Source organism: Ziziphus jujuba, chromosome 10 (assembly GCF_031755915.1).
Source record: "Ziziphus jujuba cultivar Dongzao chromosome 10, ASM3175591v1".
In the NCBI taxonomy this organism is placed as follows: Eukaryota; Viridiplantae; Streptophyta; class Magnoliopsida; order Rosales; family Rhamnaceae; genus Ziziphus; species Ziziphus jujuba.
In genome coordinates, this window is record NC_083388.1 from 26162136 (window position 1) to 26187855 (window position 25720).

At 35.9% G+C, this 25720-nt stretch overlaps 2 protein-coding genes across 2 annotated transcripts; both read right to left on the reverse strand.

Moving 5' to 3' along the window:
• Nucleotides 1-298: 298 nt before the first annotated feature.
• LOC125420160 (disease resistance protein RUN1-like) lies at nt 299-1525 on the reverse strand. Its single transcript, XM_060812171.1, has 2 exons — nt 1385-1525; nt 299-1117 (listed from the first exon to the last, which is right to left on the reverse strand). Exons 1-2 carry the CDS (start codon nt 1523-1525, stop codon nt 299-301), a joined length of 960 nt encoding a protein of 319 aa, XP_060668154.1.
• A 1329-nt stretch (nt 1526-2854) lies between these two features.
• LOC132799716 (disease resistance protein RUN1-like) lies at nt 2855-25519 on the reverse strand. The gene is made up of 2 exons (XM_060812172.1): nt 24773-25519; nt 2855-3067 (listed from the first exon to the last, which is right to left on the reverse strand). Exons 1-2 carry the CDS (start codon nt 25517-25519, stop codon nt 2855-2857), a joined length of 960 nt encoding a protein of 319 aa, XP_060668155.1.
• Between the last annotated feature and the right edge of the window lie 201 nt (nt 25520-25720).

Genomic DNA, 25720 nt, shown 5'->3' on the forward strand with positions numbered 1-25720 from the left:
ATTTAGTAAAAACTATATATATATATACATGGTTGGAGAGCTTTTATAAAACATTAATGCAAATTCTAAAATAGGTCAATGCATTTGGCTCTTACTCTATTGTTTTCCAATAAGTGATAGACATCATCATTCCACAACCTAGTGCGATTTCCAGGCTGTTTTATGGATTGTTGATGGATAATCTCCTTACCCATCTCTTGTAACAAGTCATGCATCCATAATTTATTATCCATGATGGTTATAAGAGATTTATCAATCAGAACTCTTATTCCAATATCCGCAAAGAAACCACAAGCATTTAGTATGCTTTGCACATCATCTCTATCATCCCCATTGAAGAAACATGCATATCAAGAAATATCTCCTTCTCTCTATCAGCTAGTCCCTCGTAGCTAAGTCTCAATACATTTTGAATTTCCATGTTGGGAACTACTATCAGTTTAAATAATGCACTTTCCCATTCTTCTTTGCTCTTGGAACAAAGGAACGAACCCAAAACTTTAAGAGCTAATGAGATACCATTTGCGTAAGCTACTGCTTGATCTGACATATCAGCATAATCAGTTGCCAGAGAGTTGTTTCTCAGAGCATTTAAATGGAAGAGCTCGAGAGCTTCGTCACAATCTAACTTCTCAACCTCATAAATTTCAACCTCATCAATACTTTGAGCATTCTTGCTAAGAACTTGTTTATCTCTAGTTGTTACGATGATTTTACTTCGAGGGCCATACCAAACATGCTCTCCAGCTAAATATTCTAATTGTTTTGAATTATTTACATCATCAAGAACAACTAGGACGCTTTTACGGGGAAGTTGTTTCTCAACAAAATTTGACCCCACAAATGGAGTGCCCATATCTAGATACGCTTCCTTTAATAATCCAGAAAGAAGTTTCTTTGCTAAATGATTTAATCCATATCTTTTCGATTCTTCCCTTATGTTTGCAAGAAAGTAACCACCTTCAAATTGAGAATAGAGGCTGTTATACACAGCAGTGGCAAGGGTGGTCTTACCAATACCACCCATGCCCCAAACACATACCATGCGAACATTTGGTGAGCCAATACATAATAATGACTCGATTTTCTCAATCCTTTTTTGAATTCCAACCAGACCCTTCAAATCATTCGATGATATATGATTCAATTTTCACAAAATGCCTTCCACAATTTTGTCAATTAACTTGGATTCAAACCTAGAATATACAAGTTGGTAAAATAGTAGTAAGAAGAATAGCTCCTGTGTGACTTATTGTAATGATAAACCAAAAATAAAGCAAATATTAAATTTTCAAGCTATTCTTTCATAATCCAATAAACCAAGCCAGTTAACCAATCAAATAAATAAATATATGTATATAATGTATTAGAGTTACCTAATAACCTGTGAATCCCAACCAGAAAGATTAGCTGCTTCAGTCAAAGCAGCCCTCCACCTCTGAATCTTGTCTCTGAAATGTTTCTCAAGCTCATTAGGTGCAGTTGCATTATTCCCTTTTTGCTTCCGTACGTGTGATGGGTCCATTTTGTAGAAAACTGGTATAACAATCTGCCCATTGCTTCTTTTGCATTCAAGCATCTAAACAAGCTCATCCAAGCACCATGTGGAAGAAGCATAGTTTTGCGAGAAATTGACTACTGTAATCATTGATTCCCGGATCGCTTTGCAAAATGCAGGGGAAATTTCCTCTCCTCTGTCAAGTCTATGATCCATGTAGGTTTGTATTCGGTTTCGAAGTAAAGCAGCATGAAGATGGCTGACAAAATTCCAGCGGGTGTGGCAACCTCTGAAACTAAGAAACACGTCATGCTTGACATGAGAGACGATAGCAGAAGAAGAAAAAGAAGCCATTTTGATCAGACCCTTCAAATCCCAATCCCACAATCAAAGCCAAAAATATAAAAGATGGGCCTTCTTAGTTTCCTATGTGTTCAGAATATAAAAGACAGGGGGACTACTAAGAAACTTTAACCAAAAGTCAAGTTCCAGGAAGGGCACCTTCTAAAGTCAAAACTTATAAAGTAAATTTTGTAAGGGCAACTTCTAGGAAGGAAGAAAAGATCAATTCCCCCAGGCTGTCTATCCCTTACAAAATAAAAATAAAATAATAATAATAATAATAATAAGAGAGAGAGAGAGTATATGAAGGACTCAAAAGATAAATAAAACTCTTATTGAGAAGTTAGCCCCTAGTCAACCCTTCAAACGGCTAGTGCTTGCACGTGAGCTAAAAGATAAGCCATATCAGAAAATTAAATTGAAAGCAGATAACATAATAGAAGTCATTTAGTCAGGATTGGCCATCAGGTTATTTGGAAGTAGTTGTAAGCAATGAAAAAAGTGTGAAGATTAAATTACTAACCTTTCTAAAGATCAACCTTAACTTCTCCCAACATTTTACCCAAATCTTTTAAAAGAATGTTATGGCATTTTGTGTTCTGCAATGATATATAATGTCTGCACTGAACGCTAACAAATACTGACTAAGAACACCAAATGGAGCCAGCAGCTAATCCTATACATGACAGAGCACAGCTTCAAGGGTTCTCTGCAAAGAGGTAACTTCCATCAATGATCTTCATATATAGAGCATAAATTCAGTCCAAAAATCACTTTTTCAAGAAATTTCACATCTAATTTATAAAACTAAAAACAAAAGGCCAAAATCAAAAGAAACTTATAGGAAATTCTTCACGGCGCTAGTACATAAAACTTAACTATAAAACAAAAAAGCTAACAATTGTACCACACAAATCCGAATATGGTTATTTGGGTTCCTCGAATTCAGAGTATTTTCAACTTTCCAATCAAAATTTTTCGCAATAGTCGGCATAAGTATACTTTCTACTGATTCTAAACCATATCCATTGAAGAAACATGCAATATCAAGAAATACATCCTTTTCATTATCATCCTTTTCAGTTTATCCAAAGCACTTTGCCATTCTTCTGCACTCTTGGAATGAAGGAAGGAACCCAAAACTTTAAGAGCTAACTGTACACCGTGCACATAACCTATCACCCTTTCTGACTGTGTAAGGTAACCATATGATATGGAAGAGTTTACCTTAAAAGCATTCAGACAGAAAAGATTATAAGCTTCATAAGAACTTAAGCTCTCAACCTCATAAATGTGGCGACAAGTAAAGCCACCTTTGCTTATCAATTAAGAAAATTGACCGGTCAAAGGAGGTGTTGTAATTATTGCAAGCTTCTTCAAACTTCTTCATACTTCGACTAAGGTGGCAGCAAATCTTCTTATCCTTAAGCTATTTTGTTTGACCAAAAAAGAACAATTAATGCAAGAAATATAGGTGGCACAGCAGCAAGCTATCTACAGCTAGCAAAGGAATTCAATTTGAATTTTGCAAGCTCTACCGCCTCTTTCTACCGCCATATTCATCTATATATATATGTATTTCCCTTCCTTTCAAAAAATGGATTCCATTTTGGTGTGAGAAATACACATAGAAACAAAGAGAGAGAAGGAGAGTATTAAAGAGAAAATGATACGAACCTAGGACGACCTGCTCCTAAACCCGTATTATATTAGCCCGGATCTTTAATTAAGTTCAAGTTCTAATGGAATGGACCTCAACCCTTAACCAACCTGTGGTTAGAAACCTTGGTATAATGTAGACGCCACAATAGGGGATGGAAAACCTATTGATAAGTCAAGCCAAAACAACCAATTCTCTAATGGTGTTTTAGGTGTTCTCAAAGAACAAAGAGATAATTAACCTCACAAGTATTTTCTTAATCAAATCAAAGTTCTATTCATATTGAAAAATAAGCCTTTAAATAGGCTTTGAAAGAAACAAACTAAACCCAAAAACCCTAGGTAAAACCGGCCACACAATAAAGAGTTCTATGGCGGCCGAAATTCTCACTCCTTTCCTAATCTAAATTGGATTAATTAATTCCTTTATTTTGAATTAGGAATTAATTAATTTACAATGAAAATAATAAAATAATAACTTTCCTAAAATTATTTTTCCAGAAAATAAATAAATAAAAACTAAAAAGTAATGGTAATTTCCTAAAACAAAAAGTAGAATCAAATTAGGAAACTATAATACTAGCTTTTTGACTAAGTTGACTTTGACCAATCTTTGACCAAATTGAGCTCCAAATCAGCTTCTAGATGCTTTGTAGGATTCCAAATAAACTGAATATGAAGGCCCACACGTTGCCCATGCTTGGAAAAATAAGAAAAGGCTAATACAGTAAAATACAGTAAAGCCAGCAAGCAATACAGCAAATTCGGCCAAATTGTTGAAGCTGTCCGTATAAGCCCTTTTTGATTGCATTTGAGGCTGTTTTAACTTGATTCCATGACCTATTAGGCATATGTATTGAACCCATAAATCATTGGAACCATTTCATGCTTCTCGGACTCCAAAAATGTACCAAAACCGTCACCCGGGTCCGTATCGGCTTCCACCACTTGGATGCTTAGAATAGGCTTTGTATCTTCAAGTATGGACAAGCTCTATTGAGATTGATTACCCCCTGTATAAATAATTCCAGGTTGTCCTTAAATCTCTTAATTTGAGCTCTTGTGATTGGCCTAGTCTTCATCCGTGTCGAGTCAGCACCCCAGCGGGTTATCGGTTGAGCGGGCTCGGGCGGAATCACATCATTCCCCTCCTCTTGAAAAGGATTTGTCCTCAAATCAAGATCATCACCTGCAGCAAAAGGAGTTAAATCAGCAACATTAAATGCAGCACTCATGTTATACTCACCCGGTAAATCAAGCTTGTAGGCATTCTTGTTATTGGGCTCCAAAACTTGAAAAGGTCCATCCATAGGCGGCATGAGCTTTGACTTTCTTTGATTAGGAAACCTTTCCTTTTGTAAGTGCAACCAAACCAATTCTCCTGGGTCAAATACTATTACAACAAAATCTAGAAATACATGCTCATTATGGTAAAAATTACACTTTTTAAAGTTAGCAAACAATATTTTCCAAATTTTCAAATTGCCACTAAGTAAAGCTCTCAACAATGCAGATAAAGTTCTATGCAATAAAGACATCTTTAAATAAGTATCTTTAAAATTCATGGTCAGCAATGATTTCTTACTCATAATTACTTTATTAACATCACCAAAGCTAAGATAAAAATTTGTATTTTTCCTTTCTTGTCTTCCTTTTCCTTTCTCACTCACGGCCATCTCACCTTTCTCACTCCCGGCTTTTACACCAAATTTCTCACTCTTGGTTTTAATAAAATTTTTCCACACAACCTGAGTATTAGAAGACTTACCTCGGACAGTAAGCTCACCTTTTCCCTCTTGATTGGATGGTAGTCCAATTGGAATTTCATTTGGGAAGACATCTCCAAATTCCTTCAAAAAAGAAATCATTGAACTTGGCAATTCAAGTTCTTCAAAGTTAGTTTGATCATTAAAATAATTTTCTTTATAAATGATGACCAGCAAAGGTTTCTTACACTCAATAACCTTATTAATATCCCCTAAACTCAAATAAAAGTTGCTACTTAACTTTTCTTTTCTTTCTTTTTCTTTTTTCCCCTTGGATTGGCGCAAACCTTCAGATTTCTCTTCCTTCTCCAAGCTCTCGGGTTTGCCACTTTCTTTCCCCTCTCTTTCGGCTTTTCCTTGATTTTTCCACTCAATATGAGTCTTAGAAACCTTACCTTGATCAGCAACCTCATTCTTACCTTCTTGAAAGAATGGTGAAGCTGTTGGTGCCATACTTGCTTTTTCCGTAAGCTTTTCGGCTTCTCTCCTTTGTTGCATTTGTAATTGGTCTTTGTAAACCTCTTTAGGAGATAATGGTTCCAGCTTGACCTTCTTCCCTTTAAACCTGAAAACAATACTATTTTCTCGACCAAAATGAGTAGCATCTTTATCAAATTGCCATGGTCTACCTAATAGTATATGTCCAGCAATGATGGGTACAATATCACATAAAACTACATCCTCATATCTACCTATATTAAATTTTACTTTGGCTTGTTTATTCACTTTTATTTCACCACCATCATTAAGCCATTGTAATCTATAAGGTTCTGGATGTTTAATAGTCATTAAGCCTAATTTATCAACTACAATGTTACTAATTACATTTGTACAACTTCCACTATCAATAATCATACTACAAATCTTACCTTGAATTTCACATCGGGTGTGGAAGATGTTCTCTCTTTGAATTTCATCCTCATCTTTGTATGCAGCAAGTACTCTCCTAGAAAGCAAGTTTAATTCAGCATTGGATGCTTGCAAGGTTTCGGGTTCATCCTCCAAGTCCTCCTCCTCTTGCTTGGCTTCATCCTCACTTTCTTCACTTTTCGATTCTAGCTCGTCATTGCCCTTTAACACCATGATTCTTCTATTCGGGCATTGGCTAGCAATGTGTCCTCCTCCCTGGCACTTAAAACATACAACATCATGAGTTCTAGAAGGTTTAGGATCTAATTTTACCTCATTCTTTGGTGCTTGGACAGATTCGGTTCTAGTCTCCTTCCTTGGCCAATTTGAGCTTTCTTCTTTGACTTTCAGCTTTGGCTTGCTCTCATAGATGGGATTGTTCCTCTAGCCACTTGAATTGGACCTTCCACTGTTGGAAACACCTCCAAACCATGATCTTACACCCCTCCTCTTGAATTGATGCTCTAATTTAATAGCCACATGCAACAGCTCCTCCAATTCCACATATTGTTGCAATTCTAGTTGATTGGCTATTTCACGATTCAAACCACCAAGAAACCTTGCCATAGTTGCTTCCTTATCTTCATTCAAGTTCAATCTCATCATAAGCATCTCCATCTTCTTGTAATAATCCTCCACAGATCCATGTCCTTGAGATAAAGATTGAAGTCTTTGATGCAGCAACCTATGATAGTGTAATGGTACGAATCGCTTCCGCATGGCTCCTTTCATTTGTCGCCTTGTAGTAATCAAGTCATCACCAACTCTCCTTCGGGTGTTTTGCTCATTGGTCCACCATTGGAGTGCATAATGGCCAAACTCCATTGCTGCCAATTTCACCTTCTTAGCCTCCGAATAATTATGGCGGTCAAATATCATCTCCATTTTTTCTTCCCACTCCAAATATGCTTCGGGGTCACTTTTTCCCATGAATGGTGGGATGTTGATCTTGATATTGCTAAGATTGTCATCTGTTTCTTCCCTCCTATATCTTCCATGGCCAGCTCTATCTTGGACAGCAAAAGTTTTGTTCATACCTTCCTCAAAGTCTCCACCGAATGGCTCCTCATTAAATTCCTCTCTCAGTCTCTCGTGACCTCCTCGTCCTTGGCCTCGTCCTCCATGGAATTCTTGCCTATTTCTTGTGTTTGGCATTTCTTGTGAGGCTTCTAGCCTTCCCATTCTTTGATTCACATGCTCAACTTGAGCACTAACCCGCTGTATTGATTCCAAGACAGCTCTCATATCCACTTGGTCTCCACTCCCGGTAGCTCGGTCATCGCCATGGAATGCTACGGACTCTTCCTCATTGATCCTCAAGGGTGGATCCCCTCTTCTTATTCTAGAATCTGCCATGTTAGTAAAATACTTCAAAAATAAAATAAATCCTCACAATATTCACTCCCTCACGTGTTTCACTCAAACAAGGTCTCGACACTCGTGTTTGCACACTAGTTTCGGCTTTTACCCTCTTTTAAGCTCACACACTCTTGCCTTTTTCCACTCAATGAATTATCTCAAAGTTCTAATTTAAACACCCACAAAACAGCAATTAGATCACCAGTATGTTTTAATTAAACTTATCAACAAACAGTAAGCAAAAAGTAGGCAATACCGAAAGAATCCAACAAATCCTAATTTTTCGGCTTTCTAGACAAGAAAACACAAAATAATGGGAAAACGTTGGAATTTTTGAAAACTGCACCAGATGGTAGTAGATTATGAGTTCAAGAATAAAATTCCAGAAAAAGAAATTCAAATACGGACAAGAATCAAAGAGAACAAAATTATAGAAAAGTGTTGGTTGTTGTTCTTGTAATTCAAGTTTTGTATCAATTCCTTTATCTAATTTTAATCCAAATAATTTAAGCACCCAAAATCCAAATATCCAGCAGCAAAAATAGTTCTCCAGCAACTCAAATATTGAATAAATAATAAAAAACCAGCAGCTCCAACAAATTTTCAGCAAACAAATCAAACTCCAACAAACCGAAATATTTTTTTTCTTCTTCTTTTTTTTATTTATTTTTTTTTTCCTTCTCTCTTTTTTTTTTTTTCACTCACTGAATATTAAACACAACTGCAGTAGCAAGAGTAAACAACAAATTTGCAATTCCAACTCCAAAACAAACACCAAACCCGTGACCTCCAAATAAACAAAATGTGCAGTTTTTTTTTTTTTTTAAATGTTGCCGCAAACTTCTTTTTTTTTTTCTTGTTTTCTTTTTTTTTTTTTTGAATATATGAATGCAAATATTTAAGACTAAAACAGCAAAGAAAAATCAACAAAAACCAAATTAACAAGAACAATGATAAAAGACAACCAACAAACTAGGAAACAAAAATACGATAAAACTAGGAAATCCTAATTCAACTAGGAATGATTTTTTTATTTTATTTTATTTTTTTTTAACATGCTGAACGTGTATAGGATGGATGCAACCTTAACCTAATGCTAAAATTGCAGAATAACACAAAAACAAATAAAGCAAATAAAGATAGATCAAACCTGAACAAAATTTAGCTCTGATACCAAATGATACGAACCTAGGACGACCTGCTCCTAAACCCGTATTATATTAGCCCGGATCTTTAATTAAGTTCAAGTTCTAATGGAATGGACCTCAACCCCTAACCAACCTATGGTTAGAAACCTTGGTATAATGTAGACGCCACAATAGGGGATGGAAAACCTATTAATAAGTCAAGCCAAAACAACCAATTCTCTAATGATGTTTTAGGTGTTCTCAAAGAACAAAGAGATAATTAACCTCACAAGTATTTTCTTAATCAAATCAAAGTTCTATTCATATTGAAAAATAAGCCTTTAAATAGGCTTTGAAAGAAACAAAGTAAACCCTAAAAACCCTAGGTAAAACAGGCCACACAATAAAGAGTTCTATGGCGGCCGAAATTCTCACTCCTTTCCTAATCTAATTTGGATTAATTAATTCCTTTATTTTGAATTAGGAATTAATTAATTTACAATGAAAATAATAAAATAATAACTTTCCTAAACTTATTTTTCCAGAAAATAAATAAATAAAAACTAAAAAGTAATGGTAATTTCCTAAAACAAAAAGTAGAATCAAATTAGGAAACTATAATACTAGCTTTTTGACTAAGTTGACTTTGACCAATCTTTGACCAAATTGAGCTCCAAATCAGCTTCTAGATGCTTTGTAGGATGCCAAATAAACTGAATATGAAGGCCCACACGTTGCCCATGCTTGGAAAAATAAGAAAAGGCTAATACAGTAAAATACAGTAAAGCCAGCAAGCAATACAGCAAATTCGGCCAAATTGTTGAAGCTGTCCGTATAAGCCCTTTTTGATTGCATTTGAGGCTGCTTTAACTTGATTCCATGACCTCTTAGGCATATGTATTGAACCCATAAAGCATTGGAACCATTTCATGCTTCTCGGACTCCAAAAATGTACCAAAACCGTCACCCGGGTCCGTATCGGCTTCCACCACTTGGATGCTTAGAATAGGCTTTGTATCTTCAAGTATGGACAAGCTCTGTTGAGATTGATTACCCCCTGTATAAATACTTCCAGCTTGTCCTTAAATCTCTTAATTTGAGCTCTTGTGATTGGCCTAGTCTTCATCCGTGTCGAGTCAGCACCCCAGCGGGTTATCGGTTGAGCGGGCTCGGGCGGAATCACATCAGAAAATTAATAAAGGATTTTTCCTAAATATTCGTATCTTTCCTTTGTAAGAGATTGTGTAGGTTTTCTCCTATTATAAGAGAAAGGGTATTGTTATTTGTGTTTTTCTTGTTTTATAAAGAAATTATTTTATTCTTTTGCTTTAATAAAATCCTTGTCCAAAAAAGAATTTTGGAGATTGTGTAATGTTTACTCTCAAACTATTTGTTTACACAGTAGTAATATTCTTTGTTTCGCTCTTTATCTTTGGATTCCTATCTAATGACCCAGGGCATAATCCTGGATGTGAAGAATAAAAAAAAAAAAAAAAACAAAGAAAAAACCTGTGCCTTTCTATCTCTGTCTAGTTTTTTTTTTTTCGTCATCTGAAATTTTATACATGGAATAAAATACATCGAAATGTTTAATAACCCAACCCCTATCTTTATTCTTTAATAATAATAAATAAATAACCTTTTTGATTTCATCCGAAAGGGCCCTTTATTTCCACGGCTTGGCCTGGTCAGTACCTAGCCAGGCCGGGCCTCTTTAATCAAATGATATAAAATCAAAACGAGATTTCTTATCTCCTTTATTTTCTTTTCTTTTTTTTATTTAATGATATTTTGCTGAAATAAAAAATAACTCTATTATTTGGCTTGAGAGAACTAGAAATACGTGAAACTAAAAAAGACAAAGATTCAATAAGAAATAATCAGCTAATTCATGAATCGTTCAGTAAAATTTGAAAGTCTTTGAGTACTCCAGGATTCTTTCAATATTAATTAGATTGAATGGATAATTGGCTTTGACTTATTTATATATGTATTTATTATATATATATATATTTATTTGAATATATTATGTATTTGTTTATGTATTTATTTGAAATAGAATGGTTTTACTAAACTGGTTTTTTATGTCTTTTGAAACATTTAGAAATTTTTTTGTTTTTTCCTGGAAAATTCTTAGAACAAGGGATTTTGTTTCCACCGAGCTAAAACAATTTTTCAATGTCACGATTCTACTTACACAGCCAAATTGATCGAGATCACCAACTAAAAATTCTGACTGACTTAAACTATTCAAATCATCAAGAATGATATAATCTTTTTTTTGGGCACAATCTATATTTAGCAAATGGGGAGCCCATATTTATTTTCTCTTCCCCTAACAATTCAGAAATAAATTTATCCCTCAAATGATGTACTCCAAGTTTTTCTAATTCTTCCCTAACAATTGCAAGAAAGTAATACCTTTCAAATTGATAAGAGAACCTATTAAATACAACACATGCAATTTTATCAACATGTTCTTCAATTCCAACCAAGCCCTTTACATCAATTATTCTCAATAATGTATAATTCAGTTTCTTCAAAATGTCTTCAACAATTGCCTCAACTAACTAAGACTATAGGCCTAGAGTAAAAGAACTTTATACTTCAGATACTTAGAGAACATGTTAGGTTATACATGTAAGAGAGTAATATATAGTTCCGTACTGCACATCACATAACAAGCTTCTAGCTAGTTAGTTATCATGCTTTTATTGCAAGAACTAGTCAAAGGTTAGATAAATAGAAAATATAAGTTGGATTTATACATACCCAGTTACCAGTGAATTCCACTCAAATAGATTGGGTGCTTCTGTCAAAGCTACTCTCCGTTAATGCACCTTATCCTTCCTATTCTCGAAACATTCTTTGAGCTTAGTAAATGCAACTACTTAATTTTCCATCTATTTCTGTACATGTGAGGGATCTACTCTGTAAAAAATGGGAATCACAATCTGTCCAAGTTTTTACTTGCATTCGAGTATGTGAGCAAGTTCTTCCAAGCACCAAGTTGGAAGAAGCATAATTTTTTGAAAAAATTATTACTAAAAGCTTTAATTCCTTGATTGCTTTCCGAAGAGCCATGAAATTTCATCACCTCTTGCAAGTCTATCATCTATGAAAGTATGGATATTCTTCAAACTTAAAGCATCATATAGGTGGCTGGTAAAGTTATCATGGGTGTCCACTACCCTGAAACTAACAAAAACACCGTTCTTCTCTTGAGGATGGATTATAGCAGCATAAGAAGAAGAAGAAGAGGAAGCCATATTCATCCTCTCAAAAGCTATACGTTACTAAGACATGTCAACTGTGATAATGTACATGGAGAATGAGAGAGAATGAGAGACACTCCTTTCTTAGAACCTTGCAGTTCAAGTTAAAGTAAAAAGTGCACTGCCTTGCTTAGCTACTCCAATGTTCCTTCAAGGGTAGAGGTAGAGTACCCTTTTAGCATGCTAACCACAGAAAGAAATATATAAAATTGAAAGTATACATTCAATTGAGGAATTTTATAAAATAAAATAAAATGTTAAAGGAACACGATTCTGTGGACTAGAACGTTCTTAAAATCCAAATCCCAGTAAACAAAAAAATAATCTCTCACTGAACAATTGATATTGTCAATGTGGGCCATATAGCAATACAGATGCTTTCATTGCTTTAATTTTAGGCCTGTGCCTCATTCTTTCTCTAAAGTGAAGCTTTTCTGCCTTTTGTTTTATAAATATATGAAAGTTCTGATCACTTTCTTTTTCTATGTAAATATATGTGCCTCTTACTTAGCTAAAAGTTCTGGGATCATTTTCTTTTTCATTTATTTATCTGTAGCAGCCCAGTCCACCCGCATGAAATATTATCTGCTTTGGGCCCAGCCCGCACGGTTTTAAAAGGCCTCTTAAAGGAAAGGTATCCACATCCTCTTATAAGGCATGCTTCGTTCCCCTTTCCAACTGATGTGGGATCCCACAATCCACCCCCCTTGGGGGCCAGCATCCTCGCTGGCACACCAATCCAGGTCTGGCTCTGATACCATCTATAATAGTCCAGTCCACCCGCATGAGATATTGTCCGCTTTGGGCCCAGCCCGCATGGTTTGAAAAGGCCTCTCAAGGGGAAGGTATCCACACCCTCTTATAAGGCATGCTTCATTCCCCTTTCCAACCGATGTGGGATCTCACATTATCAGTGATAGTTTCCCACGGCAATCTGATCGCATTCTTTTATTAGTTTTATGGGACTCCATTGGAAAGCCAGACCATATGTACTATCTAATATACGCTTTAGTGACTACTCCAAACCTCACAAACAAAGGACTATTTCATAGAGCTTATCTGGAGTTATAACTTTTAGTTTCTTGACTCTGCTGTTGGCCATTTTAAAGTTCATCAAGACTCTTTGGATTAGAATTTGATGGAAAATGTTTTGAAGGGTATTGTCAATTATTACTAATGGAGATATTTATGTCATTACTAAATGTATCGTGAAGAGACTTGAAGAAGGTGTACCATGCACTTATTAATGTGGTCATAATCATTATCTTGGATTATACATATATACATATTTGGGAAAGCTACTACGACTCATCAATTGTTATCAAGGAATAAGCGTCCGACCAGTGCAATTCTCTGAATGGCTACAAGTAAAATGCAGATGAGATGTAGAAAAAACAGTGAAGGAATGGTGTTTTTATTTTAAAATACATGCAATCTTTTTATTAATAGCACACCTCCTCAGTCTATTTATGGCAGGGCATTCAATCTTATTGTAAACATTGAGATCCATCCAAAGAATCTATTACCTGCTGTTGTCTATGACTTTTCCTTACATACGTTTTCAGCTTCACATGAAAATCAAAAAGAGCAGCCACAAGACTAACATCATAATTATAATTTCTTCTCTAATTCTCTTAGGATGTGTTTCCTCTTCTTCTTCTTCCTTGTCAAATAGCTAACCATTTCAGTACTTTCCCTGGGTTCGAACTCCTACTGGTGTCCATCTTTTGGTTGGGAAGCATCTACATTCATCACAATATCCTCTGCAACTTGGGCATATAGCGAGAAAATGCCACACTTCATCACACCCGAATAGTCAACAGGTTCATCGAAGCATGTAGGATAGAACTCAAATTCAGCCTCAATGACATGATTGTAGAAAGAAGTAGACCACTTTCCTTTAATTTTTTCTTTTACTATACCAAGATGAAAGCTACAGTTATACCATAGAAATATGTGATCTGAATTATGTCACGACCGTCCAAGATCCCTCATCGGAACCCTAGACAAGCTCTGATCTTAGAAAAACCCTACCGGATCCTCCAATGAAAAATCCGGCAGAACCTCCCCTAAGAGTTGGACTTACCACAAAAATTTCCTGTATGAAAAATGCACTTCTAAAAATGTCCCCTTATTCCTCCCACCTTACTACAATTCATTCCACAAATTTACATCACTTCATAAATAACAAATAGGGGATCCATGCAATACACTATTTAATAATGTCTAATACATTATACAGAGCATTTGAGTTACAACACGAAAATAAAAGTTATGACAACAGAGAAAAGAAAGAAATATTACAGGATAGGAAATAGGAAAATGAAGAAAGACAGAACTCCTTGAATTATCCGCAATGGAAAAGATGCCGAACTCGTCTCGGACATCAACGTCTACTAATGTGGGCCTAGGGGAACGAATTTAAAAACGTGGGATGCTAATCATCTCAGTGAGTGATCCGATCTACTACCATAATATTAATAATGCTAGAATAATAATAATAGTAATTATTTGAAGATGATGTTGCTCTCAAAATTCTCACAACTCACTCAATTGGAAAAGTTCCCCTTTTAAAGCATTTCACAAAATCCAACATTTATATACCTCAAAAAATAAGGACATCATAAATGAATAAATGCAAACAATAACAAATATTAAAAATTGAAATTTACCTTGAGAATATATTAATAACAATTAATTGAATTTATAGTAATTACCACGAGATAAATAAGATCACATCTAAATAAATAAATAACAAATTTCATATTAGAAGAATTCAGCACAATCAAATTAACCAAGTAAGATTTAACACAATATACACTCTTTATTTCAATTACCATTTTGAAAACATTTAACTTTCATAATTAGGTGGGAGAAAAATAACTTGACGCACCATACTATATACCAGTGCTGCTCTACAATGCCTAGCGTCCTAAGGCACCGTTTGGCAGGGAGATTATAGAGAGAAAACCGGCATCCAGGCCACCCTGGCATCCCAGCAGCACCGATGCTAAAAACTCAATCCCAACCACCGAGGGGGGCGGCTATGGTCAATATCAAACTTGTCTGCCCTGGGTCCGATGGCAACCGCGGGAGAGGATAAACCTGCGCGCTCATCACACTCCACCAGTGCGCTAATCACATCCACAACTACAGAACAACGGTACTGTATGGATGTGTCTAAAAACCATATATATATATATATACACCAATTCCCAATTTTTTTTATAAAACAAGGGATAACACCCACAACTTCAATTCATCAAATAATCCATCATCTTAATATCCAAAGGTGTATATATATATATATATCCAATATTTTTCAATACCATAAAATAATTTTCCCACCATTGTTTCAATGCGTGATAACATTTAAATAAATATTTTCTTCACATCCTCTAAATTTAATACAAATAAAACCGCACTGAAATCCGCATAGAAATCCACATGTGCATAAACTAATATAATACATTTGAAATAATCATGAATAACCCGCAATTGACATCAACAATATTTTAATAAAATTATACTCACCATTTCTTAGAATTCAACATATGGATTTCATACACATATATTTACTTCACCCCAAATTTGGCATCGAAATTTATCAATTAATTAATGCATAAAATTTCACAATTTCTTTAAAATTGAATTTCATAAAAATAAAATCTCCATAATTTATCAAAAGCAAAATATGCTTTAATGCACATACACATTTCAATTTATTCAAATTGTGCCATCAAAATTCCAAATATAATTTTTCTAAATATTTAACATATAAAATATTAAATCCAAACATTTAATTATCACAAAATAAATATAATTTAACACCCGAAAATAATATTGAAGGTGGGTCACTCACCTCGAGCATACGATTCAACCAAGATCCTCCATAGGGTCAATTCTACAATTCACATGTGTTCCTAGAATATTGACAATACACAAACCGATTAAATTAATATTTTAATCGGATAAATTATACATGATTACCCGGAGGATTTAACACAAAATTTAACCAAAATTCGCAAATAATATATTGAAATGAAGCTTACAACATGAGGATTAAGGATTGACCCTTACCTTCCGGAGATTGGACCCGAGGTGGCCGGAATCTTGTCAAGAAGGTTTCGGTCTTTAGGTCCTTGGATCTCACAAACCGCCATGAATTGGAGAAAACTGACCTCAGATTTGGATTTAGGGGGTTTGGATTAGGGGGAAAAGGTGGGCGGTGTGACCGGGAACTCACCGGAATCAAGTTTTCCGACGAGTCACCATGGTCATCAGAAACCATCACCGCCGATGACGCGTCCATTGGCCATTGGCCATAATTTTTGGAGGAAAGGTAGATAGAAGGATGGGTGAATGGATGGGATCAGCGGTATGGCAAATGGATGCCGGGATAGGGAGAAATCTGGGTTTGAAATAATTGGCACCACTATTGGAAAAAGCCTCAATCCCGAAGTGTCAGCAGTCGGCTGGCCGTGGAATTTGGTGGGCTGGCCGAAAATGAGGAGACGGAGGTGATGGGGTGGCGCTTGTATGGAAATGTGGCTAGAATGGGTGAAACAGTGGTGGCCGGGTGGTGGTGGCTCTCTCCTCTCTCTCTCTCTTCCCCCCGGCCCACATGTGTTTTGGCCAAAATAAAAGCCACCTATGGGTGACACTGTTCACTCATGGGATTGGCTGAGAACACAACACGTGGCATACACTGTTCACTCAATTCAAAAATATATTAAAATATTACGGTATTCTGAAAACTTTGCATGTCTATAACTTTTTAACGAAATGTTCAAATTAGGCGTGCCACTAGTCTATGAACTCATATCGACGAGTACTTCACAACCATGCATGAGTCAAAGCTTAATTTTTACAAAAGTAAAAAGTCAACTCGGGCACGTTTGGACAGTTTGGACCTCAACTTATTTTGCTCATAACTTTCAAATTGTAGCTCTGTTTTCGATGTGCTACTAGTCTATGGACTCGGGTCGATGTGTAATCTGCAACGGTGCCTTAGCCAATGTCAAATTCCATCCAGAACAACAAGTGAAATTTGTGACCTCGGTCAACGTGCAAAAATTCCAATGTACTTCGAGACAAGGTGTTACAATTATCCAAATTCAGTTCATTCATTTCTTTCTTCACAATCCAGCTCGATTTCCTTAAAGTGCATGTCCACTGATGGCTTTCACCATAGTTGGTTTTAAAATTAGAATCACATTGAAATTCCAAGTCGTCACAAATATAGTACTCCACTTTCACACGCACAATAGCACACAGAGCGAAACCCAAAATGTTTGAATTATACCAACCTGTAGGAAGCTTCATATTTATTGAAGATCCCATACTTTAATAGCTGAACCTGTAGCACCCCATCCCAAAGTACATCGGAATTTCTAAAATTTGACCAAAGTTGATCGGGTTTGACCGTCGTTGACCGAGAAGGGGGTCAAATGTTGAATTTTTGCTCCTAATGGAATTTCACATTGACCGAGATACCGTTAAAAAGTAGACATTGGCACGAGTTCGTAGACTAGTAGCACGTCAAAAACGGAGCTACGGTTTGAAAGTTATGAGCAAAACAATTTGAGGTCCAAACTATCCAAGGGGTGCCGGAGTTGACTTTTTGTTCATGCAAAGTTAAGCTTTGACTCATGCATAGTTGTGAAGTACTCGTCGATAGAGTTCATAGACTAGCGGTACGTCCGATTTGGACATGTGATTTGAAAGTTATGGACCTGCAAAATTTTTCAAATACAATATTATTTTAATATTATTTTTAAATATGTGAACAGTGTGCCACGTGTGACTTAATAAAAGATGCCATGTGTCACAACGGTAAGATGCCACATGTCAACAATGAATAAATACCATAATATTTTATTATTATTCTATCCAATAATATTATTTTAATGTTATTTAATTATTTTCTTTTATTTTCTTTTTCTTTCTTTTTCTTTTCTTTTCTTTTCTTTTTTTTCCTTCCCCCACGTGGGAAAAACACCCCCAGCCCCCCCCCCCCCCGAACCTTTCTTCTTCTTCTTTCTTTTCCTTTCCTTTTTCCTCCTTTCGGGTCCTTGCCGTTTCTCAAATTCCGGCCACCGAACAGCCACACACGTCGGCCAGGGAAGAAGTCCATTCCCCGGCGATGCCACCCTCCAAATTTCCCTGCCAAACGTCATCGGACGCGCCCAGATCGGGCCAGTGAAGTCGGTAGCAGTGGGTTTGAGTTTTCCGGCGATTCTCGTCGTTTCCGGCCAGCCCAGTCCGATCTTCCACCCTTTCTTCCTATTTTGGCTCTTCTGAGTTCAAATATGGTCTCCAATTGTTTAAATTTGAAGTGGTTCGCGAGTTATGAGGAAGTGAAGTTCGGCCGGTACTTGGGGTCAATGAAGGTCGATAATGCGATCCTCATCCCATAAGCTTCAATTCAGTATATTACTCACAAATTTTGGTTAACGTTTGTGTTAAACAACCTCGGGTACCAGGTATTATTTATCCGAATAAAATATTAATTTATTTGAGTTGTGTAATCTTGTTGTTCTAGGAGTATGTGTGCATCGTAAAATTGATCTCATGAAAGATCTTGGACGCTGGGTACCGTTGGCACCATTGGTATATAGTGGGTGCATCAAGTGGTTTTCGGAACATGATTTTCAAAATAAATATTTGAAATTGTATTTAAATTAAGAATATATTTAATGTTGCTTTTATTATTTATTTAAATTTAAAGCTTTACACAAATTTTCTGAAATTGTTATCATGATTTTATTACCGATTCTCATTAATGTTTAAAAGTTATTTGTCTTGATTTTATCATTTAAATCGATTGGTATTTAAAGTAAATTCTATTATATTTTTATCATTTGTTTATATAGATGTTTAAATTGATTTAAAATGTTTCTTTGATTATTTCATTGATTTAATTAATAAATTTTATAATTTATATATTGGGTTTATTTTTGTTCTAATGCCAAATTTCTTTAATACAAGTTTATTTATGATTTTATTTATTGTATCCAATGATATCTTATTCTATATTTCCATTATAAATTTGGATCCTTAAATTCTTTGAAATTTATTTGACTAATTATTTATTGATTTTTCGGGGCATAAAAGATTGGGTTTTGCAAAAATGCTTTGAAAGGAGAACCTTTCCAACGGAATGAATGGTGAGGGTTTTGAGATAAAATATTATTTTCAATTAATTATTATTTACTTACTTATTTATTCTTAATTAACCAAATGTACTATAATTATCGTTGCTTTATAATTGTACAGTAGATAGGGTCACTCACTGAGATGATTAGCATCTCATATTTCTAAATTCCGTTCTCCTAGGTACAAGGATTGGGAGATGTTGTGTAACACCCCGTCCCGAACCATGTCGGAATTTTTGCACGTTGACCGAGGTTGACCGTTGACCGTTGACCGAAAGGGTCAAAAGTTGACTTTTTGACTCGGTTGGAATTCTAGGTTGACTGAGGTACCATGGCGAAGTGCATGATGCCCTGAGTTAGTAGACTGGTAGCACGTTGAAAACGGAGCTACGGGTTGAAAGTTATGGGCAAAACAAGTTGCGGTCCAAACTGTCCAAGGGGTGCCGGAGTTGAATTTTTATTCATGCAAGGTTGAGCTTTGACTCATGCATGGTTGTGAAGTGCTCGTCGATACGAGTCCGTAGACTAGCGGCACGTCCGATTTGGACATGTGGTTTGAAAGTTATGGACCTGTAGAGTTTTTCAAACACCGTATTATTTTAATATTATTTTTAAACGTATAACGATGTGCCACGTGTGACTTAATGAAGGTGACCATGTGTCACCATGTTGGGAAGCCACATGTCAACCATGTGAAAAATCAAATTATTTTTATTATTATTTTAAATAATAATATTATTATGTAATTAATTAATTATTTTTATTTTATTTATTTTTTCTTTTTCTTTTCCTTTTTCTTTTCTTTTTCTTTTTCTTTTTTCTTTTCTTTTCCCCACATGGGAAAACACCTTCCTTTTTTTCTTTTTTTTTTTGTTTCCTTTCCCTTTCCTTCCCTTCTTCTTCCCCTAGCCGACCAAGACAGATAAAACGCACAATTTTTTCTCCCACGGCCGTCCCTCTCTCTAACCGTGTTTTCTTTTTCCGGCCACCAGAACCACGCACACACCGGCCACCGTCCAAGCCCACATGTCGGCGAGCTCACCAGCCAAATTTGGCTGCCGGCCGGCCGGCGACGCGCCCAGATCGGGCCGGCGAAGTCGCGGCGGCCGGTTATGTTTTTCCGGCGATTTCGCCGTATTCCGGCCAGCCCAGTCCGAATTAAACCTCCTCTCCCCCTATTTTGGGTCCTCTGAGTCCAAATATGGCCTCCAATCTCAAAAATTCAAAGCGGTTTGCGAGATACGAGGAATTGAAAATCGGCCGAAGCTTTCCGGCCAAATTCCGGCCACCTCCGGCGGAATTGGGGTCGATGGAGACCGGATTTGTAATCCTCGTCGCTCAAGCTTCGATTCGGTATATTATTCGCCTATTTTGGTTAACGTTTGTGTTTGACCCCCCGGGTACCGGGTATTATTTACCCGAATAAAATATTAATTTATTTGACTGTCTGTGAATTTTGTTCTAGGAGCACCGGTGAGTCGTGGAATTGATCCCATGGTGGATCGTAGGTTAATTGCGTGCTCCAGGTGAGTGACCCACCTTTAAAAATATTTTTGGGGTAATTAATTATATTTATGTGGTGTTAAATTGATATCTGTAAATTGTGCTCATGTGGCGTATTTTAAATACAATCGGAAAAAATATTATTTTATATATATATTTACCCATTGGTGCTGAATGAAATTTTGGGGTCATTAGAAATTCCCGATTATTATTTTATTGTGATTAAATGGTATTTATTACACATGAGCAAGTATTTTCAGTAATTGATTGTGTCTGGATTTTATATCATTTTTGGGCAATTAATGATGTTTAATTGGTATTTAAATTATGCTCATGTGGTACAATTTGGTTATGGTTTTATTGTGGTTTAATTTATTTATTATGCATGAGCAAAATATGTTTCGGTATTAATCGTACATGGTTTCAAGTAATACTTTTCGGGCATAATTGGGTTAAATATTTTACGAAAATATTTGTTTAAATTTTATAAATTATGCCCGTGGTATTTTTATTGTTGAACCTCGTACTTCGAGAAAATTGTGGTTTGTTGGTTTTCAATGTTTCGTACCGGTTTATTAAATAAAAATATGTGGGATGGTAAGTGTGACAATTTAATGTATTTCCCACGGTAATTTTTGGAAAACGGTACGGTTGGTTAATAATGTTTATTTTTAGACGCACTCATACAGTATTGGTGTTATGGTGTATGGTGTATGGACACGTGGTAGCGCGCAGGTATTATGTGGTTTAGCGCGCGGTTATTACTTCACCCGTGAGTTGCCATTGGACCGTGGGCAGGCAAGTTTGTTATTGCGCACAGCCGCCCCCCTCCTTGGCCGGGTTGATGGTTTCAGCAGCGGTACTGTCGGGACGCCGAAGTGCCGTTTGCAGGTTTCTCTCTTTAACCCCCCGCCAGTCGGTGCTCGGGACGTTGGGTATCGGAGGGCATCACCCGTATATGGTGTGGTGCGTCGGTGTAAATTGCAAATAATGTTTTAAACCCCAAAGGTGTTCAAAAATTATTTACTATATTTATTATAGTTTATTTATATATTGGGGTATTTATTTATTTAATTATTGTTTATCAAATGGTTTAATCCCTTGGTTTTCGAGGAGTACGTACATCGGGTTTTGTGAAAATGTTTTAAAAAGGGGAACATTTCCAACGGAGTGAATAGTGAGGGTTTTGAGAGAAATTATTATTTCAATTGTTTATTTATTTATTTATTTATGTAATTGTTCGGTATGGATTGATTAAATTCCTTTATTTTTATATTATTATATTAAAGGTGTATAGTAGATAGGGTCACTCACTGAGATGATTAGCATCTCACACTCTTAAATTCCGTTCCCCTAGGTTTAGGTTGGAGACGTTGATTGTCCGGGGCGAGCCCAACGTCTCAGTTCGTTGCTGAAGGTTCAAGAAGTTTTTCTTCCCTTTTTCCTCTTGAACTTGTATTGCTTCTTTATCTGTCATTTTATAAATTCCACATTTATTTGTATAATGCTCTGTATACTGTATTGGACGTGTAGTTGTTCTTTATGCACTGGGTTGCCGCTGTTTTATTTTGAAGTGCTGAAATTTGTGGAATCAATTTGTAGTATTGTGGGAGGAATAAGGGGATGTTTATAGAAGTGTGTTTTCAGTGCAGGTAATTTTTTTTGGTTAGTCCTACCCTTAGGGGAGGTGCTGCCGGATTTTCCGTTGGAAGGTTCGATGGTATTTCCCTGGGATCAAGGCTTGTCTAGGGTTCCGGGGAAGGAATTCTGGGCGGGTCCTGACACGTTGATCGTCCGGGGCGAGCCCGACGTCTCAGTTCATTGTCGAAAGTCCAAGAAGCATTTCCTTCCTTTTTTCTCTTCATCTTGTATTGCTTCTTTATCTGACATTGTATTAATTTCATATTTATTTGTATAATGCTCTGTATACTGTATTGGACACATTTTATTAAATATTGCATTAATTCCTTGTTATTATTTTAGAGTGTTGTAAATTTGTGGAAACAAATTGTAGTAAAATGGAAGGAATAAGGTGGTGTTTATAGAAGTGTGTTTTCAGTGCAGGAAATTTGTGGTAAGTCCAACCCTTAGGGGAGGTTCTGTCGGATTTTCCATTGGAAGGTCCGGTAGGGTTTCCTTAGGATCAAGGCTTGTCTAAGGTTCCGGTGAGAAATTTTGGACGGGTCCTAACAGAACCACTCTAGAATTTGATTTCCTCGATAACAAATACAGATTAAGGCTTCTTGATAATTATTATGGTTAAACAGCTGCACCAAAAATCATTATTTGTTAGATGGTAGGGACATATAATCAGTTGGTTTGACAAGCAAGAAAATAAAAGATAGGAACATATATACCCTGCCAAGAATCGATGATGACATAGTTGTCATACGTAAAATTCTAAGCTGTGCATCAACCATTGTGTTGGTTCTTGAGTTATGGTCCAATTTTGGACAATTACAGTAGTTAAGTTCAACAATATGAAGATAGTATTGATGCAAACCATGTACGAGTTCAATTCTTGAAATTGATACAGTCTCCAATGATGTGCAGTCATGTGCTTCTAGAAGTTATAGAAATGGTGGAAGCTTTGGCAAAGATTTTAGGTTCTCACATTTGCTCAAGTCAAGGTGAGACAGTTGAGAAAGATACTTGATGCTTGTAGGCAAGCTCTCAATTTTACTTCCACTAAGATTTAAATTCTTAATGAGGATAAGTAGCCAAGACCATCAGGAACTTGTAATCTATGCAGCCACTAAAATCTAGTTCATCCAAAGAACATGTTCTAGAAAAGGGAGGAAACTTATTAAATTTTCAACAGCCAGAAAGCCAGAAAATTGAAGATCTTGTATATTGTCGATGTTGTTTGGAACAACCTCAAGGTTTAGACACCTATCCAACCTTAATTCCCTAAGTCTAATTAGATTTTCAATGGAGGAGGTTATGTCTTCAATAGCTGTTCTATTTAAATCAAGATACCATAACTGCTCCATGGGCTCCAAAATTTCTAGGAAGTTTTTGAATTTTGAGCAACAAGAGAGGTATAGACGCTCAAGAGATTTCAACTTACAAATAGTGGTTGGGAGACCCTCAAGCCTTTCGCAACATGTCATGTCTAGCATAAGAAGATGAGAGAAACACCCAATTGATGAGGGAACCACTTCTATTGTTGTCCCACTCCAATCTAACCATGTTATATTTCTTGGAAGGTCTTGGAACTTTTGAAGAGATGCGCAACAACCTAGAGAAAGCCTTTTCAGGGACTTTAGTTTACAAGTGTTGGTTAGGAGATAATTAAGATATTTGCAGTAGTCAAGCATCAATGTCTCAAGTTGATTGAGAGACCAAATTGAGGAGGGAAATTGTTTTTGCTACTGTTTTATAGAAATCAATGTACTTCATATTCCCTAGTACCTCTGGAAGAGTTTTAAGATTTTGACAAGTTCTCATGAGCAGAAAAACCAGTTTGTCAAGCTTTTGAAAACAAAAAGGAACTCGAACCAAACTTTTATAGTGATCTAGATCTATACTCTCAAGATTTGGAGCCCGAGAGAGATACGGGATTTGAGTAAGATGCTTGGAGTAACTAAGATCAATCATTTTCAAGTTATCAAGATTCTATTACAAAATGAAATGACAAAACATCTTAGCATTTACTTTACCTACATGATGCCAAAAACCAAAATTAAATTAAATTAAAGCATACCAGGACTCCGATCTAAAGTTTTTTAGCCCTACTTTTATGCATACAGAGTTCAATAAGATTCACTGCAATAAAATTCGATGGAAAAGCTTTCAAGGGATATACATCCCAATGGAAATATCTTAATGCATCAGGAAGAAACTGAAGTCCTTGAGGAGAGTGTATTTTGTGTTTGTCCATCAAGAAGGAACTATAAACTATAAACTTTGAGCAATCTTAAATTTTCATCTTTAAGAAGGTAGCAGGACTCGAGTATACATATTTGTCAAGCTTAGACATGTCTAGGGATATGGCTTCAACTGTTATAGTTCCTTGACAACGAAGAACGAAATATAAAAAATTCATGATATACAATATTTAGTAAAAACCATATATGTATTACATAGTCGTAGAATTTTTATAAAAAGTAGTTGTAGAATTTTTATAAGAAGTTCATGCAATTTAAAAAAAAAATTCAATGCATTTGGCTCTTACTGTATTATTTTCCAATAAGTGATAGACATCATCATTCCACAACCTACTGCTATTTCCAAGCTCTTTTGTGGATTGTTGATGGATGATCTCCTTACCCATCTCTTGCAATAGGTCATGCATCCATAGTTTATTATCCATGATAGTTATGAGAGATTTATCAATGAGAACTCTTATTCCAATATTTGTAAAGAAACCGCAAGCATTTAATATGCTTTGCACATCATCTCTATCATCCCTTTTAAAGAAACAAGCAATATCATGAAATATGTCCTTTTCTCTATCATCTAGTCCCTCATAGCTAAGTCTCAAAACATTTTGAATTTCCATGTTAGGAACTACTTTCAGTTTACGTAATTCGCTTGCCCATTCTTCTTTGCTCTTGGAACAAAGGAAAGAACTCAAAACTTTAAGAGCCAATGGGATACCATTTGCATAAGCTACCACCTGATTTGACATCTCTATATAATTAGTTGGCAGAGAGTCGTTTCCTTGAGCCTTAAAATAGAAGAGCTCAAGAGCTTCATCACAATCTAACTTCTTAACATCATAAATTACTTGAGCTCTATTGCTAAGCACTTGTTTATCTTTAGTTGTTATAATGATTCTACTTCCAGGACCAAATCGATCATGGTCTCCAGCTAAATATTCTAATTGGCTTGAATTATTCACATCATCAAGAACAACTAGGACCCTTTTACGACAGAGTTGATTCTTAACAAAATTTGAAACCACAAATGGAGTGCCCATATCAAGATAAGCTTCCTCTAATAATCCAGAAATAATTTTATTCCCTAAATGATTAATCCATGTCTTTCATATTCTTCCCTTATATTTGCAAGAAAATAACCGCCTAGATGCTTTCTCGATTGATGCTTTTTGGGGAAAAGCATTTCAATTCTTGTCAATGTGACAAAATCTCTAGTTCAGTACAAAATCCCTTGAATTGGA